Here is a 16,327-nt window from a genome sequence, read left to right as displayed (position 1 = left end):
CATCATGGCCGCACGTGTTCGTACAATAACGAACCGTCGAAATCCATATAACAGAACACTTTACTGCTGCCAGTGGAGCAGTGGATTCGATGTAAAATTCGAGATGTTTTTGATCATGCAAATACCTTGAAAAAGTGTTGAGTACGCACTCTGTAATCACCTACCGTCGACCTAGTTGTATTGCCTTGGCTCAATCACTCTGGATAAGTACAGGACTCAGCACGGAGATTCTGTTATCGTACGCGGCTCTCGAAGAGTGTTTCGAGAATTATGTCTAAATAACGCTGTAGGACCCGGCATACCGTGCCCGGTTTATACCGTAGCCGTCACGAGATTTGAAGGATGGCGAGAAAAAAGTGCCGATATACCGTGGAAAAGTCATGAGGACTGCTGAGTATTGATTTTGTTTCATTTGTTGTTCCATAACTCTATCAAAACGCCAGACGACATAGCGCATGCCCAAGAAAAAACACCATATTATACATTGTTCCGCTTCGAGCGTAATGAGAGGTCGTCAAAGTTAATTGCTTGTATCCTCGACTAGCGCAAAGCTTTGATTCCAGCCATCAGGGCTTTATGCGAGGTGGTGACGGGTTCGTTTAAGCACTGGATTCATGAGCAACGACACGACCAATATCCGGCGACTGGTGACTTACGGAGGGAGGAGGAGCTCGGAAAGGCTGCTGTGGAGGAAAGCGACACCTGCCTGTAGATAGAGTTAGCGAGATCTAGCGGATGAAGCAACGGTGATGCGAGTGATGAACGTACGCCGAAAACGAGGATGCTTCGAACGATGGTGGTGTGCTCGGGTGAGGTGATCTGCTCGTAGGCAGCACTGAAGAAGCCTTGCTCGGAGCGCCTGGGGGCCATTTTTGTGGTATGGATCGAAGTGATTTGGAAGAGTGTGGTCTGGGTGGATGTGCAATCGATGGTTTGTAGGTCGGAGGTGTGAAGCTGCTCCGAGAAATCTGTCGGAATGCTTGGCGGCGATTTGCGTTTGGAGCTTTTCGCGGCAACCGTAATTATCCCCGACAGCTGCGCAGTTGATACTGGCTTTGCCGAGCAGGATACGCTCTTGATTCAAGAGTGAAATATATAGGCTTCAAACCATTGACCGCCTGGTATACGACTTATTTGGCATATAGCCCTACCGGTCGACCTTTGGCTGGCAGGTCCGAATCTGTTTTGAGAAGCGTCCGCAACCATGACAAGCGTAGATGAGCTTTTCAAGGTAAGCTCCATTCCTCGTCATGTTCCGACTCATCGCTTACGAAGAAGAAACCGCTAGCGGCTGCGAGCGCGAAGCGGAAATTAGACATTGCAAAAGATCCGAGTACGTTCACACATCAAGCCCGGAAAATGACCATATACTAAGTCGCAATAGACGAATTATACAAAGCTGCCAAACTTGACGCGAACGGCGATGTGAAATCGAAAGGGAAGGCGCCAATGGTAGAAGATGAAGAGGAGGATGACGGCGAGGCCGGCCCCGAGCTCCCGCCCGATTTCGAAACCGAAGATATCCCCGACGACGAGGAAGGCCGCTTTTTCGGTGGAGGGATGGAACGGGAAACGGCGCAGGCCATGAACTACATCGATGAGCAAGATCAAGACCAGGGCGAGGTCGTGGTATGGATATCACCTCGGCAAGACTTGGACTGGACGCTGATCGGGATAGAACGAGAAATTCGATGTCGCATGGCTCAGGCGCTTTGCGCTGAATTTTGAGAAGAAAATATCCAAGAATGCGGAGTTGCGCGGGAAATTCGAAAACGATCCTCAGAAGTATGACCCGTGAGCGGTTGAAATGTGCAGGTACTGACGGGTACAGATTCATGGCGTCCGAGGCTGATCTAGATGCGGAGATCAAGAGTCTGTCCATTCTCTCAGAGCATACAGATCTATTCCCCGAATTCACTAAGCTGGGATGTGTTGGCTCTCTGGTATCCCTTCTTTCTCACGAAAACGCCGACATCGCCATTGACGCCATCCAAATCATTAGTGAGTTGACCGATGAAGATGTGGAAGCGGAACAGGAGCAATGGGACACCTTGGTCAATGCAATGGTATGTTTCTCCGCTTTTTGCCGTTCTATACTAACTATTCTAGTTGGATGCCGATCTTATCGAACTGCTGGCCCAGAACTTGTCGCGTTTGAATGAAGACGAAGAAGCCGACAGGGCTGGAGTGTACTATATCCTTAGTGAGTGCTGTTTATTTGATAAACGAGGCGCCACTGACATACCCAGGCGTGCTTGAAAATCTTGCTTCCCAAGCACCTATTGCAGAGAAGATCGGTCAAGATTCAAATACAATGCCCTGGCTTCTCTCACGGATACAAAAGAAAGAGAGGCCCGTGAGTCAGAACCAGCAATACTCGGCCGAGATTTTAGCTATCCTGTTACAGTCAGGCCACAAAAATAGAGAGCGGTTCATCGGGCTTGACGGAGTAGATGCTCTACTTCAACTATTAAGTCAGTACCGAAAGCGCGACCCGGAGAAGGACTCAGACGAAGAAGAATACGCTGAGAATCTGTTTGATTGTCTGGTCTGTCTTGTGGATGAAGACGCGGGGAAAGAGAAATTCCTGGAAGCAGAAGGCATTGAGCTTGCACAAATCATGCTGAAGGAAGGGAAGTTTAGCAAATTACGCGCCATCCGAACTCTGGATCATGCTTTGGGTGGGCTTGGAGGTGCAGCGTCTTGTGAGCGGCTGGTCGAAGTGGCTGGCTTGAGAACTATATTTGGCATGTTCATGCGAAAGGTAGGCTGCTTTTCCGTTCAGTGCAACATAACGCTAAACCATCACAGCAAGAAAATAAGATTATAGAGCACCTCCTTGGCATCTTTGGATCCTTACTGCGGCTGCTGCCAGGGGGCTCTGCACCGCGAATTCGAGCGTTGGCCAAGTTCATGGAAAAAGACTACGAGAAGATTGAGAAGCTGGTCAAACTGAGGCGCGACTATGCCTCAAGGGTGTCGCCGGTCGAACAAATAATCGAGAAAGAGCGAACACAATTCACAAAAGACGAACAAGAGGTCATGGAAGGGGAGTGGCTCTCACGGAGATTCGATGCTGGTCTCTTTTCTTTGCAGGTATGTTGCTCTAGCCGGGGTTTCCACTGATACTAACATGAATAGCTCATCGACGTTATTTTAGCATGGCTTGTGGCGGAAGATGATGGGGCGAAGAAGAAGATTATCTCGATCTTCTCAGATCGAGATGAGGATTTGTCGCTTATTCAAAGCACACTCCAAGGTATGTTAAAATCTTTGCTGACCAATGCATACTAATGATATACAGAGCAAATCGAGGGCCTTTCAGATGATGAGCCAGGGCAGAAGGACCACAAGGAGATGCTGCAAACTTTGCTGCAATTTTTGTAACATAGTCACGGCAAAATAATGCTGAGAACTCAATTGATCGGAATTTCCAGTCGGGTATCTCAGTTTGACCACTGCCTATGGCCGGGGATTTCCTGTTTAGATAGCTACTTTGTGCCGCCATGGACAATTAAGTGGATATCAGGACAGGAACCTCAGCATATAAGTTCCGACTACAATGATCAACAGCCACGCTAGCCACCGTCACCATGCAGGACAATCTTCAAACAGCGGAATAACCATTGTAAAGTATACTAACTTGTACTAGCCAGCATAAGGGCCATGGCCATAAAGTAAATTAGGGCAGCTGAGAGATAGCTGATGTTCTGATGCCTGAAACTTGAGGTGGCTATGGTCCACGTGATAACAGCTTCACGGCACTTCACTTCTCACCGCCTTCCCGAGCGCTAGTGGCGGCTTTGATGTCCCGACTCTCGAACGGCCTTTCTTTCAGCTTGTGTTCCTCCAGCATCCTCGACCGGGCTGGGGTATTCAATTTCAACCAGCTCGATCCCGTGGTTTCTCGACCCCTTCCTCTTTTTCCCGCCCAAAAGACTGTTTTAGGTATTACCGACTCGCAGCGGATCTTAGCAGCGACCCCCGGCGAGCGCGTCGCGCCCTTTGCGCTCTTCAACAATCAACCTTTCGCTCGAGCCGACCGCGGTCAAAATGGCCGACTATGGCGAGGCCTACGATGAGGAGTATTACGATGAGATGGATGAGGGGATTACGTCGGAGGACTGCTGGACGGTGATTTCGTCGTTTTTCGATACCAAAGGTCTCGTTTCACAGCAGCTGGACTCGTTCGATGAATTTATCTCCTCGACGCTACAGGAATTAGTAGAGGAACAAGGCCAAGTGACTCTAGACCAGACGATTCCGCCATCCGAGGATGAAGTCGACCCCGTCGTTGTCCGCCGATATGAGCTCAAATTCGGAACCGTCATGCTTTCCCGGCCGATGGCCATGGAAGGCGACGGTGCTGCTACGATTATGTTGCCGCACGAGGCTCGTCTCCGAAATATGACTTACGCCAGTCCTTTATATCTCGGAATCAGGAAGAAGGTTATGGAGGGACGAGAACGCATGGTCGGTGATGGCGACGATGACGATATGGGCGAGGATAGAAAAGCGGCGGGCACTTACCTGCAGTGGGAAGAGATGGCGTTGGCTCAGGATCAGGCGAAGGAGGAAACTGTTCACATCGGAAAGATGCCGATTATGCTCAAGTCTAAGTACTGTCTTCTCAGGGATCTGGGCGAGCAGGCTCTGTATGACTGGAACGAGTGTCCTTATGACTCTGGTGGTTACTTCATCATCAACGGAAGTGAAAAGGTTTTGATCGCCCAGGAACGCAGCGCTGGAAACACAGTTCAGGTTTTCAAGAAGGCCCCGCCAAGCCCGACACCCTACGTTGCTGAAATCCGCAGTGCCGTTGAAAAGGGGTCAAGGTTGCTGTCGCAGTTGGCTCTCAAGCTCTTCGGCAAGGGCGACAGCGCCAAAGGCGGATTCGGTCCTACAATCCGATCAACATTGCCGTACATCAAGGCCGACATTCCAATCGTCATTGTTTTCCGTGCGCTCGGTGTCGTTTCCGATGAAGATATCCTCAACCACATTTGCTACGACCGAAATGATACGCCTATGTTGGAGATGCTGAAACCCTGCATTGAGGAGGGTTTCGTTATTCAGGACCGTGAAGTCGCCCTGGATTTCATTGCCAAGCGTGGCTCGTCTCAGTCGAGCATGAACCACGAACGTCGTGTCAGATACGCTCGAGAGATTATGCAGAAGGAGCTGCTGCCTCACATCTCCCAAAGCGAGGGTAGTGAAACCCGAAAGGCTTTCTTCCTTGGTTACATGGTGCACAGACTTCTTCAGTGTGCTCTTGGCCGTCGCGATGTTGACGACCGTGATCACTTCGGAAAGAAGCGTCTTGATCTTGCTGGTCCTCTGCTGGCCAATCTCTTCCGTGTTCTCTTCACTAGAGTTACCCGCGATCTCCAGCGCTACGTGCAGCGGTGTGTCGAGTCAGAACGCGAGATTTACCTCAACGTTGGTCTCAAGGCCAGCACTGTCACTCAAGGTCTGCGGTACGCCCTCGCTACCGGTAACTGGGGAGAGCAGAAGAAGGCCGCCAGTGCCAAGGCGGGTGTGTCGCAAGTGCTCAGTCGTTATACCTACGCTTCTACACTGTCACATCTTCGGCGAACGAACACGCCCATCGGCCGTGATGGTAAGATTGCAAAACCCCGTCAGCTACACAACACCCATTGGGGTCTGGTATGTCCCGCGGAGACTCCTGAAGGTCAAGCTTGTGGTCTGGTCAAGAACTTGGCGCTCATGTGCTACATCACTGTCGGTACACCTAGCGAGCCCATCATCGATTTCATGATTCAGCGTAACATGGAAGTGCTCGAGGAGTTTGAGCCTCAAGTTACGCCCAACGCTACCAAGGTCTTTGTCAACGGTGTCTGGGTCGGTATTCACCGACAACCCGCTCACCTTGTCGAGACTATGCAAGCCCTTCGTCGGCGAAACATGATTTCCCACGAAGTCAGTCTTATCCGAGATATTCGTGAGCGAGAATTCAAAATCTTCACCGACGCCGGTCGTGTGTGCCGACCACTCTACGTCGTGGACAACGACCCCAAGAGTGAGAATTGCGGCAACCTCATCTTGAACAAGGAGCACATTCGCAAATTGGAGGAAGACAAGGACCTTCCGCCAGATATGGATGCAGAGGACCGCCGCGAGCGCTACTTTGGATGGGATGGTTTGGTCAAGTCGGGCGTGGTTGAGTATGTGGATGCGGAAGAAGAGGAAACGATCATGATCGTCATGACACCAGAGGACTTGGAGATCTCGAAACAACTGCAGGCTGGATACGCGCTTCCTGAGGAGCAAGATTCGAACAAGCGTGTGCGGTCGATTCTCAGTCAACGGGCACATACCTGGACACACTGCGAGATCCATCCCAGTATGATTCTCGGTGTTTGTGCCAGTATCATTCCCTTCCCCGATCACAACCAGTCTCCTCGTAACACCTACCAGTCTGCTATGGGTAAACAAGCTATGGGTGTGTTTTTGACCAACTTTGACCAGCGCATGGAGACCATGGCGAACATCCTCTACTACCCACAGAAGCCTTTGGCAACGACGCGATCAATGGAGTTCTTGCGATTCCGAGAGCTTCCTGCCGGACAGAACGCGATTGTCGCTATTGCTTGTTACTCGGGATACAACCAAGAAGATTCGGTCATTATGAACCAGAGCAGTATCGATCGTGGCCTCTTCCGCAGTCTTTTCTACCGTACATATTCAGACAGCGAGAAGATGGTCGGATTGACAGTGGTCGAACGGTTCGAGAAGCCCATGCGGTCCGACACGATTGGCATGCGAAAGGGTACATACGATAAGCTCGATGAAGACGGTATCGTCAATCCTGGTGTGCGTGTTTCGGGTGAGGATATCATCATCGGCAAGACCGCTCCGCTGGCACCGGACGCAGAAGAGCTGGGTCAACGGACCAAGGCCCATACCAAGCTGGATGTGTCGACGCCGCTCCGCAGCACGGAGAACGGTATCGTCGACCAAGTTTTGGTTACCACCACTCCGGACAGCTTGAGATCGGTCAAGGTGCGCATGCGAATGACCAAGGTTCCGCAGATTGGAGACAAGTTCGCTTCTCGTCACGGTCAGAAGGGTACGATTGGTATCACCTATCGACAGGAAGACATGCCGTTCACTCGCGAGGGTGTTACGCCGGATCTTATCATCAACCCGCACGCCATTCCGTCTCGTATGACTATTGCTCACTTGATCGAGTGTCAGCTCAGCAAGGTTTCTGCGTTGCGTGGATTCGAAGGTGATGCCACTCCATTTACCGATGTCACCGTCGACTCGGTCTCTCGTCTCCTCCGCGAGCACGGCTACCAGTCGCGTGGATTTGAAGTAATGTACAACGGACACACAGGACGCAAGCTAGTGGCGCAGGTCTTCCTGGGACCGACGTACTACCAGCGTCTGCGACACATGGTGGACGACAAGATCCACGCTCGTGCGCGTGGACCTACGCAGATCTTGACGCGGCAGCCAGTGGAAGGTCGTGCTCGAGACGGTGGTCTTCGATTCGGAGAGATGGAACGTGACTGCATGATAGCGCATGGAGCCAGTGCGTTCCTGAAGGAGCGATTGTTCGACGTGTCGGACCCGTTCCGAGTGCACATCTGCGACGACTGCGGGCTGATGACGCCGATAGCGTGAGTGCTACCCCTCATTTACGTGACCAGGATGCTAACCGAGAGCAGGAAACTGAAGAAGGGTCTGTTCGAGTGCCGACTCTGCAACAACAAGCACCGAATCTCCCAGGTGCATATTCCTTATGCAGCCAAGCTTCTGTTCCAGGAATTGGCGGCGATGAACATCGCGGCTCGGATGTTTACCAACCGGTCTGGGGTTTCGGTGCGGTGAGGTTGTACAGTAATTGCTCTTGTTTTTCTTCGGCTGGCGATTTCAATCTGTATTTTGGGGATATCAAGTAAAAACAGCCTTTGGCATTTCCTGGCGTATAGGCGAGGACTTATGATACATCAATACACCTAGTTCTTCTGAAGCTCTGCCGTGTCTGAGACTGACCGACGCTAGACATGCAGAATTAACTTTTCCAGCCTCGCAGTGCAAGTCCATGCCCGGTCGCCTATTGGACTGGGAATGGGAATCTCTCCGTCCGGAGTACTCTGGCCAATCTCGACAAGGAATTCGTCTGCACGGCTTCGTCAGTTGAGCCGTGTGTGCATGACGCGCAGGTGCTACTGCTACCAGCTGAGGCTGACACAGCATGGAATATTGCATCCGATGTACCGAGATCCTTTCTGCAGCTCAGCTGGTGCGCAACTCTCATGCAGAATATTCCGGAAGTCATCCAAGTACCCTTGAGTGTCTCGCCCACCGTGCTGAATGAAGCCTTGTCTGTGGTCTCACTCTCATGTAAGGCTCAATGTGATTGGCTGGGGAGGGACATCTTCATCACGGGCGCTAGCTCCATTTGTATGATTGGCTTTTGTCACCCGCAGGACGACTCTGCATCGGCCAATGAAGGCTCGCATTTTACCGCCGCAGAGCTCCACCGGCCGAGTGCCAGCGGCAAAGCACCGTCATTGGCTGCGAGCAGGCATCTATTCCTGTCGGCCACTGACAAGACTCGGACAAGACAGTCTGCGTGTGACGAGAGGATGAGAATGAATCTTGCCTGCGGGCGGTGTTTGCTGGCCTTAAGATGCGCAAGCGCCCTCCTCTCTTTCGCTCCTTTCCTTTCTCTTTTCTTTCTTCAGCAAGCGAGTCTTGTCCAAGCTGCCTTAATTCGGAGTATCCTGTGCACTGGTTGCACTTGTTTGTTTGCTTTCTTCTTCTATACCTTAATCTTTACTTGCTTCTATACAACCCTCCAGACGAGCTGTGCTCTCTGCCTTTACTGCTTCCTCTTACCGGCTCTGCTGTGCAGGATACTCCAGTTAATCAACCTACGTCGCCGGTCGACCTCAGCTACCGTACAACTTGCTCCGCCTCTATTCGTCTTAATTCTTCGTGTCAGGACTGGAACCTCTGTTGCTGTGCCTCCCAACACCAACACCAACACCAACAGAACCACTGGACGTTTACTCGGCTCTGGCAGTCATTTAAACCGTTCAGCTACGACTCACTGACACCACGACTTACTTATTACTTGCATATAATCTGATCTAATAATCGCCACCATGTCCGCTGTTCAACTCAAGTTCAACCTGCGCACCTCGTCCAACGTCAAGACGGTGCACCTGCTCGGATCGTGGGACAACTACTCTCGCCAGATTCCTCTGTCTCGCGACTCGTCCAAGCCCGGCTCGTGGGTGGGCAAGTTCCGCTTCCAGACCTCCATGCTCAAGCTCGGTGGCCGCTACTGGTACTACGTATGTTTCTTTCTCGATCTACCAGCTCCATACTAACGACAGCAGTACATCCTCGACGGCTACCACGTCTCGCACGACCCGGCTGCCGACTACACCGTCGAGCCCACCACCAACCGCAAGCTCAACATCCTCGACGTCCCTGGCGGCAAGGAGCCTGCTCCCTCGTCTCGCCGTCCCCGCCGCGGCTCGTCCGACATCGCCACTGGACGTGCCCTGTCGCCCTCCAAGATCCAGCACCCCAAGCCCAGCAAGCCCTACGCCTCCCGCCAAATCCGCGAGGCCGACTTCGCCCCCTCCCACGCCATGGACGAGCTCTCCCGCCGCTTTGAGTCCTCTCGTCTGTCCGACGACGACTACAGCGACCTGTCCCGCTCCCCGCCGTCCTCCGTGGGCTCGTCCCTCTCGTCCCGCAGCAGCGGCAGCACCTCGCCCAGCTCGCTCTCCAGCATGTCGGACCCGCCCTCCGTCTGCCACTGCGAGCGCTACGGCATCACGCGCAAGGGAGACCGCGTCAAGCTGGACTGCGGTGGTTCCCGCTGTGGATACCTCACCGAGTCGTCTGAGGACTCTTGCTCTGAGGACAGTGACAGCGACGAGGAGTACCGCCGTGCTCGTCGCGGCGCGAGGCGCCAGGGTATCGTTGTCCGTCGGTAGATGAAGCAGTCAAGGTTCTTTCTTCTTCCGCTTTAATACGACTACGACCCGTCGCTCCTCGATGACTTGCTTGCATCGGTTTGACGCATCTTGACTTGACAGGTGCAGTGCACTTGAGTACATCATTTCACTTAGCACATCAGTCACTCTTTACATTAATCACCCACGGTACTTGGCAGCTTTAGCGCCGATACCGATCTACAATGTTTCATGCAAAAGCCCAAAAAAAGGTACCCAGTCCGGACTGGCCACCTTTTCGGCACGACACGAGCTGTGCTCGACTCGCGTCCGGGGATGTGGTCAGCTGGGCTGGTGGGATATCAATGTCTGGCACAGGGACAAGACCGCTCTGTTGCGTTGGCTCCTGATGCGACGGCCTTGCGATGACGTTACGAAAATGTGGGGGTTGGAATGGGCATGAGGGGAGGGCTATGGTAGTTAGGTAGTGATGAAATAGGATATGAAGTATGATGGTGATGAATTACGACTGTTTATATATACTTGCAGCCATTGTAGATGTTCTGGCCGTAGCCCTAACTCTGGGGAACCGGACAAGCCGCTCGGATAAGCCGGAACTGACCGAAATAAATACATCATCCTCCTCCCGACTTGTCTCAACAGAGAACCACCTGCTAACCAAGATCAACACCAAAATGGCTTCCCTCGCTCCCCCGCCACCCCCGCTAACCACAACCTACAAAGAAATCAACGGCTCCACCATCACAGCAGACATCTACCTCCCACCACAACCACAGCCACATGAGCCGAGAAAGTATCCTGTCCGTACGTTTCCAACTATCCCATTCCCCACCACTATACTAAAACCAGAAAAACAGTAATAAACATCCACGGCGGCGCCTTCATGCTCGGGCACAGCGGGATGGTCTCCAAGCCGCAGATCTCCGACTGTCTCGCCCGCAACTGGATCGTGGCCGTCCCAAACCACCGCCTCTGTCCGGGCGTGGACGTGCGGTCCGGCCCAATGAGCGATATCCGCGACTTCCTCGCCTGGATCTACGCCCAGACCGACGGGCTCGATTCGTTCCTGCAAAGCCAGGAGGGCGCGGAGGGGTACTGCGTTGACGAAGAGAGAGTCATGGCATTTGGGACGAGCAGTGGGGGGATGCTGGCGCTGTCGTTGGTATGCATGTCCTCCTCCTCATCCTTTCCCCCATCCTCTCAATATGGAAGTGTTGACGAAGGTAGGGCTACGACGTCCCGCGCCCCCCACGCGCAATCCTCAACTTCTACGGCGCCGTGCACTTCACGCACCCCAGCTGGCGGGCAGAACTCCCACACGTAAGGTGCAATCTACCCACCTTCGACCCCGAATTCCTCCGCCAGGTCTATTCTGAATCCCCCATCCCGACAACCAGCGGGATCTCACTGGAAGGCCAGAGCCAGCCTCGCAACAAGCCCGATTTCCGACGCGCGCGGGACGCGTTTGCTTTGACTCAAATTGCGAATGGGCGGGTTCTCGACGCCATTTTCCCCAAGGAATGTGGGGACATACGCGATATCGACCCCGTGCAGCGGGTGGCGAGCGGGTTTCCGGCGACGTTTATTGTGCATGGGGATAGTGATCGCATGGTGAGTGTTGAGGTTAGCCGGGAGTTGTATCGGGTTTTGCGGGAGAGGGGGGTGCGCTGTGGGATGGTGGAGGTTCAGGGCGAGGATCATACGTTTGCGCTTGGGATGGAGGTCGGGAGTCGGACGTGGAGGAGGCAGAGGGAGGGGTTTGAGTGGTTGGAGGGGGTTATTCAAGAGTTACAAGTTTAGGATTGTTGGAGTCTGATATCTAGATTGAGGAGGTAGGGCATATTCGTACTCCGAGCACTCCAGCTATACATTGGAGTCACTGATTCGAAGAAAGACGGAGAGGACCATTAAGAAAGATGGCGAGAGAGTCAACAGTCCACCTGATCCAGGAAAGTCCCGTCCGAATGCATCGACAGGATCCATCAAGAGCCACCGTGGTAGGTTGTTAGCCGAGTGGGCCCTTGGGAGCAATATCCATGGACACAAACGTACTCAGTCAAGGTCTCGGAGCTCCTGCGCTTGTGGTACTTGTGTCTTCGCTCGCACTCGTACTGGTTACTGGGACGATATCCGTCGTCCATGTCCCGTCGTCGGGGGGTCTGTGATGAATGTCGTCGGGATGTCGGTTAGGGTTACGAGACCTCGATGTAGTCCGCGTCGAGTCCGCATCTTCATCGGTTGAGCTGGACTTGGGCTCGCCGACTGAGAGGGAATCGGGAATCGATGTCAGAATCATCGCTGGTGCTCCCAAAGGTCGAGGCCGCGGCTGGCAGTTCGGTTGTAGTTGGTGCATTGCTTAGTCGAGAGAACGCATTAGCAATATGTGGGCTGTTGCAGCTAGCGGCGCAATGGAACGAGGTGTTCACAGCAAAGCAGATAGGTGAAACAGCCGTTGAAGTAAGCCTGATTGTCTTACCATGATGAAGGCTTCTGCTGATTTGGAGGTTACAGCATACAATCCCTGTAGAACTTGTTCATTAGTTCAGACAGTTCAGACAACCAGACTCCTGCCCTATTAATGGACCCCAGGAGAGATTTATAGTCTACGGGGCATAGGAACTATCTTATTGGTCATTACCGCGAGCAAGGTGTAAAACCGCAAGAACAGATGGGTGAAGTTGAAGATTGTATTCCTGCCATACAAGAAAAAAAGACACACAAGAACGCTTGCTCTTCCGCTTATGAAACTGGCCGGCAAGACGGCCAACTACCCCGATGTCTCAACTCAAGCCGCTAAGAATGAGCAACCCATCTTCGCGTAGCCCCAAAGAGGCGTTCGATTCAATAGTCCTATCCCAAGCTCCCGCTAAGCATCCAACTCCTTCACCCCCTCCGGCCGCGGATCATGCGCCTCAACCTCAATCTCAACCTCCATTTCGTCACTCCCGAGCCTCCCAACCTGCACGCACGTCCACAGCGCCTTATGCCCGGGCATCCATGTCTGGAAGTTCCGCACCATAGCCTCCTGCGCCTCGCTGTCAAGACGTAAATGGTAGCTCCGCACTTTGAACACCTGGCTCCAGCCCTTCCCGCCCGCCGCGCGGAGCACGTGCTCGACGTTTGCGAAGGCCTGGTCGATTTGGGCGGGGGCTGAGGGGGTGAGGTGCAGGGTTGTTTGGTCCCAGCCGCCTGTGCTCTGTTGGTATTGAGAGTACTAGATAGGGGGGTGAGGAAGTACCTTGTCCGGAAATATGCAGGATATTATCGACGCGGACGACCTGGTTGTAGGCGTGGGAGGCTAGCGCTGCTTGGCCGAAGCCTGTGGGGATTGGCCAGTCGAGGTGGGACATGATGAGTACAAAAAGAAGGATCTTGAAGACGGAAGGTTGATAGACAGATGATTATTAGACTGTAGGAGTAGTTGGTTATATAGGATGTTGGGTCGGATGATGTCACGCTGTACGAACGTGGGTAGGATAGACAGATAGACAGCCCTAACTCATGCTGCTCCACTCTGCATGATAATCCGTGCCACTATCGCCATGCAGGAATGCCTGGCCCTGTTTCGCGAGATATAAGAGATGCGTTGACTTGATGAGTGAAGAGTCGATTGGAGATAAAGATTGAAGAGTACATCATGGAATCTAATTTTGAGAGCAATCTGGAGGGAAAGAAAGCAAAGGTGAAAATGAAATAACAAAAGAGGTTGTTTGTGTTAATTGCCTAAAGCCAATCAGACATGGCGGAGACGTCCCTGTATAGCTTCCCGACGTTCGAGAAACGGGAGGAAAAGGTCGAATGATCGCCGTACAACCGAGGGGATAGGAACTCGAGCCTACGCCTTGGCCGTCTTGTCGCTCTCCCCAATTATCTCGTCCGGCTCTGATGCGGTGCTTTCTCGAGCAGATTCTTTTGGTTCCATGGTTGTTGGTTGCTGCTGGACCTGCTCCTGTAACTTGCGTATGAAGGCCTCAGACTCGGCCGCATACTTGCAACGCTTCCGAATAGCCGCCCCATACTTGTAAAACAAGAACGGGAACGGCATGCAAGCCAGTGCTAGGAAAGCCGGTATCGACGAGGCCCAGTGAATCCCTAGCGATTCATACATGTACTTCGTAAACATGGGAAAGGCCGCTCCGAAGCAAGACCGCATGACCGAATTGGCCGCTAGAACTGATGCCGCGTAGATTGTATATGCGTCGATGAGGTAGTTCATGACTCCTAATACAATAAGGACCATTCCGAACCCAAACGGGGCGCCAGCGCTGATACAGGCCATGAAATGGACCGAAGGTGAATTCGTCCATGCAAACCAGAACAATCCCACCGGTATCGTGATCGACGCCAGTATACAAGGCGGCAATCTAGCCTCAGGGGGTGCAGCGCCGCCGTGGCGCTTCTCAGTCTTCACATAACGCATATTGTTGTCGAGGATCGTGTATACGACGGCAAGTAACATGCCCACCATGATGCCGAGAAATGGAAGGCCTCCCACGCCTTGATTCCAGCCTCGAACCTGCTGGAAGATAATTGGATATGCAGCGAATAACATGAATAGTGTTCCGTAAATGATTGCCAAGTATAATGAGAGTAGAAAGACGATAGGCTCCCGGAATAGGAGCGCCCACGGGCGTGAAAGTGCAATCTTGAATGATTTTCTCAGGTCAGGCTTTCCTTGTTCAATCTCAGCCTTACTGAGATATATCTGTCCCGTTATCGCAGACAGCTTGGCTGCTCGGTGGCGCAAGAGGACCGGCGCATATGTCTCGGGAATGAGCAAAGAGCCCATGATCAAGACGGCCCCGGCAAAGGCACCCGTAAGACCCATCACCCAGCGCCAGCCCGCCTTCATGCCTAGGAATCCGCCGATAATAGGGCCAAGAACAGGGCCTAATTAAGCATGTCAGCCGGCCATGACTTGGTAACGCCGAGCATGAGCTCGAAAAACCGACTTCCGGACGGCAGGACGTACCTAGAAATGGAGCCGCTGCAAACATACTCATCGCGAGGGCTCGTTCACTCGCCGGGAACATGTCCGCGATAACGCCCCCTGCGTTAGTCAAAGGCGACGATCCAAACGCGCCAGCAAAGAATCGCATGATCATAAGGGTCCAGCTGTTTTGAGCACCCGCGGCGCCACAGTTGAATGCTGTCAAGGCGCAGTAGGTGCCAATGAAGAGCGGTTGCCGGCCGAAGAGCTCACTGAGCGGCGCCCATAGCAAGGGTCCTGATAGCATTGTCAGATCATATTCAAGGTGTGCTTTGAACAGGTCACATACCAATTGCGAAACCTAGGACAAACAGTGAAACCCCCAACGTCACGACCTCGGTGCTGATATGGAATTCTTCCTGGATCTGTGCAGCGCCGCCTGTAAATGCAGATGAGTCCAGCGAGACCGCCAGGGTTGCAATAGCCGCTGACATCGTGATGGTCCATTTCGTCCACTGGCTGAAGCGCATTGGATTGCGAGGGTCATCAGGGATCCAGCTCACGACGTACGGGTCTTGCTCGGTTCCGGAACCCGGGTATGGGTAGTCAATGATCTCCTGGGTGACCACGCCCCGCTCAAACACCAGCCGCCAGTATGGGATGTTGGTGGTTCGGGGTGACTCATGTTTGTCGTCCATGAGTGAGAGCTGGTCAAGACGGCAACCGTTGGGTTGATGCTATCTGGTAGAAGATGACCAGTTGGTAAATCGAAAACAGGAGACGTTCTGCAGCTGCTAAATCTTTAAGATACAATCTTCAGTCATAATCAGTAGCAGTCGGGCCATGAATTAATAAGGATCCCCCTCTGATCTCCTGGGGTGCCTCCGACGCTAATCGGACGGTCGCTCGGACGGTCCCTCGGACAGTGGCCGGGCCATCGCTCGGCGTTTGCATGTCGGATTTAGCGAAGATAACCCCATCTTCCAGACGGGCGTTATGGCGATATCTTGGATGATTAAGACAGGGATCCAGATCCTCAACGGAGATGGAGATGGAGAGATGCCACCGGAGATGGAGATGGAGAGAGAGAGGTGCCACCGGGGATGATCCGGGCCGCAGCACGTGACTGCCTTCCCAGTGTCGGCGTTCCTTCCTCCTCTTCTTCTTCCTTCTCCCTCTACTCATAATCTCAAGCTCTGTCTTACAGGCGAGAGTAATGTCCGCAGACTTTCTAGCCCAGCAGCGCCGACGCAGAGACAAGTTGCAGTTGTCATGCAACATCTGCCGGAAACGAAAGTACTAAACCCTGCCTGCGTGTTGGGGAAGAGGTCTGACCGAGCATAGAGTGCGATGTGACCGAAACCAGCCTTGCAAGAACTGTGTGGCTCGGGGTGAACATGCCCATTGCAGCTATGCCACCAGTATCTCCGTT

At 53.0% G+C, this 16,327-nt stretch overlaps 7 protein-coding genes across 7 annotated transcripts; 4 read left to right on the top strand and 3 right to left on the bottom strand.

Moving 5' to 3' along the window:
* Positions 1 to 599: 599 nt before the first annotated feature.
* On the bottom strand, positions 600 to 870 carry DSM5745_10720 (putative TOM core complex subunit Tom6; the record flags this gene model as incomplete). The annotated part of the gene is made up of 3 exons (XM_026752736.1): positions 600 to 606; positions 657 to 706; positions 769 to 870. 3 exons carry the CDS (start codon positions 868 to 870, stop codon positions 600 to 602), a joined length of 159 nt encoding a protein of 52 aa, XP_026598754.1.
* Positions 871 to 1,204: 334 nt separating this feature from the next.
* Positions 1,205 to 3,387, top strand: DSM5745_10719 (beta-catenin-like protein 1; the record flags this gene model as incomplete). The annotated part of the gene is made up of 10 exons (XM_026752735.1): positions 1,205 to 1,231; positions 1,279 to 1,333; positions 1,385 to 1,629; positions 1,679 to 1,785; positions 1,832 to 2,066; positions 2,110 to 2,203; positions 2,250 to 2,764; positions 2,812 to 3,096; positions 3,142 to 3,259; positions 3,305 to 3,387. The coding sequence occupies 10 exons, from the start codon at positions 1,205 to 1,207 to the stop codon at positions 3,385 to 3,387; spliced, it is 1,764 nt and encodes a 587-aa protein (XP_026598753.1).
* Positions 3,388 to 4,053: 666 nt separating this feature from the next.
* On the top strand, positions 4,054 to 7,650 carry DSM5745_10718 (DNA-directed RNA polymerase II core subunit RPB2; the record flags this gene model as incomplete). The annotated part of the gene is made up of 1 exon (XM_026752734.1): positions 4,054 to 7,650. One exon carries the CDS (start codon positions 4,054 to 4,056, stop codon positions 7,648 to 7,650), a length of 3,597 nt encoding a protein of 1,198 aa, XP_026598752.1.
* Positions 7,651 to 9,140: 1,490 nt separating this feature from the next.
* esdC (GTP-binding protein EsdC) lies at positions 9,141 to 9,986 on the top strand (the record flags this gene model as incomplete). The annotated part of the gene is made up of 2 exons (XM_026752733.1): positions 9,141 to 9,332; positions 9,378 to 9,986. 2 exons carry the CDS (start codon positions 9,141 to 9,143, stop codon positions 9,984 to 9,986), a joined length of 801 nt encoding a protein of 266 aa, XP_026598751.1.
* A 653-nt stretch (positions 9,987 to 10,639) lies between these two features.
* On the top strand, positions 10,640 to 11,765 carry DSM5745_10716 (uncharacterized protein; the record flags this gene model as incomplete). The annotated part of the gene is made up of 3 exons (XM_026752732.1): positions 10,640 to 10,769; positions 10,823 to 11,127; positions 11,193 to 11,765. 3 exons carry the CDS (start codon positions 10,640 to 10,642, stop codon positions 11,763 to 11,765), a joined length of 1,008 nt encoding a protein of 335 aa, XP_026598750.1.
* A 1,066-nt stretch (positions 11,766 to 12,831) lies between these two features.
* Positions 12,832 to 13,315, bottom strand: DSM5745_10715 (uncharacterized protein; the record flags this gene model as incomplete). Its single annotated transcript, XM_026752731.1, has 2 exons — positions 12,832 to 13,154; positions 13,204 to 13,315. 2 exons carry the CDS (start codon positions 13,313 to 13,315, stop codon positions 12,832 to 12,834), a joined length of 435 nt encoding a protein of 144 aa, XP_026598749.1.
* Positions 13,316 to 13,800: 485 nt separating this feature from the next.
* Positions 13,801 to 15,593, bottom strand: DSM5745_10714 (MFS transporter; the record flags this gene model as incomplete). The annotated part of the gene is made up of 3 exons (XM_026752730.1): positions 13,801 to 14,855; positions 14,938 to 15,192; positions 15,245 to 15,593. The coding sequence occupies 3 exons, from the start codon at positions 15,591 to 15,593 to the stop codon at positions 13,801 to 13,803; spliced, it is 1,659 nt and encodes a 552-aa protein (XP_026598748.1).
* Between the last annotated feature and the right edge of the window lie 734 nt (positions 15,594 to 16,327).

This window comes from Aspergillus mulundensis (assembly GCF_003369625.1).
Source record: "Aspergillus mulundensis strain DSM 5745 chromosome Unknown scaffold_16, whole genome shotgun sequence".
Lineage (NCBI taxonomy): Eukaryota > Fungi > Ascomycota > Eurotiomycetes > Eurotiales > Aspergillaceae > Aspergillus > Aspergillus mulundensis.
The sequence above is the reverse complement of the archived record's forward strand: the minus strand, read 5'-3'. Positions and strand labels throughout refer to the sequence as shown.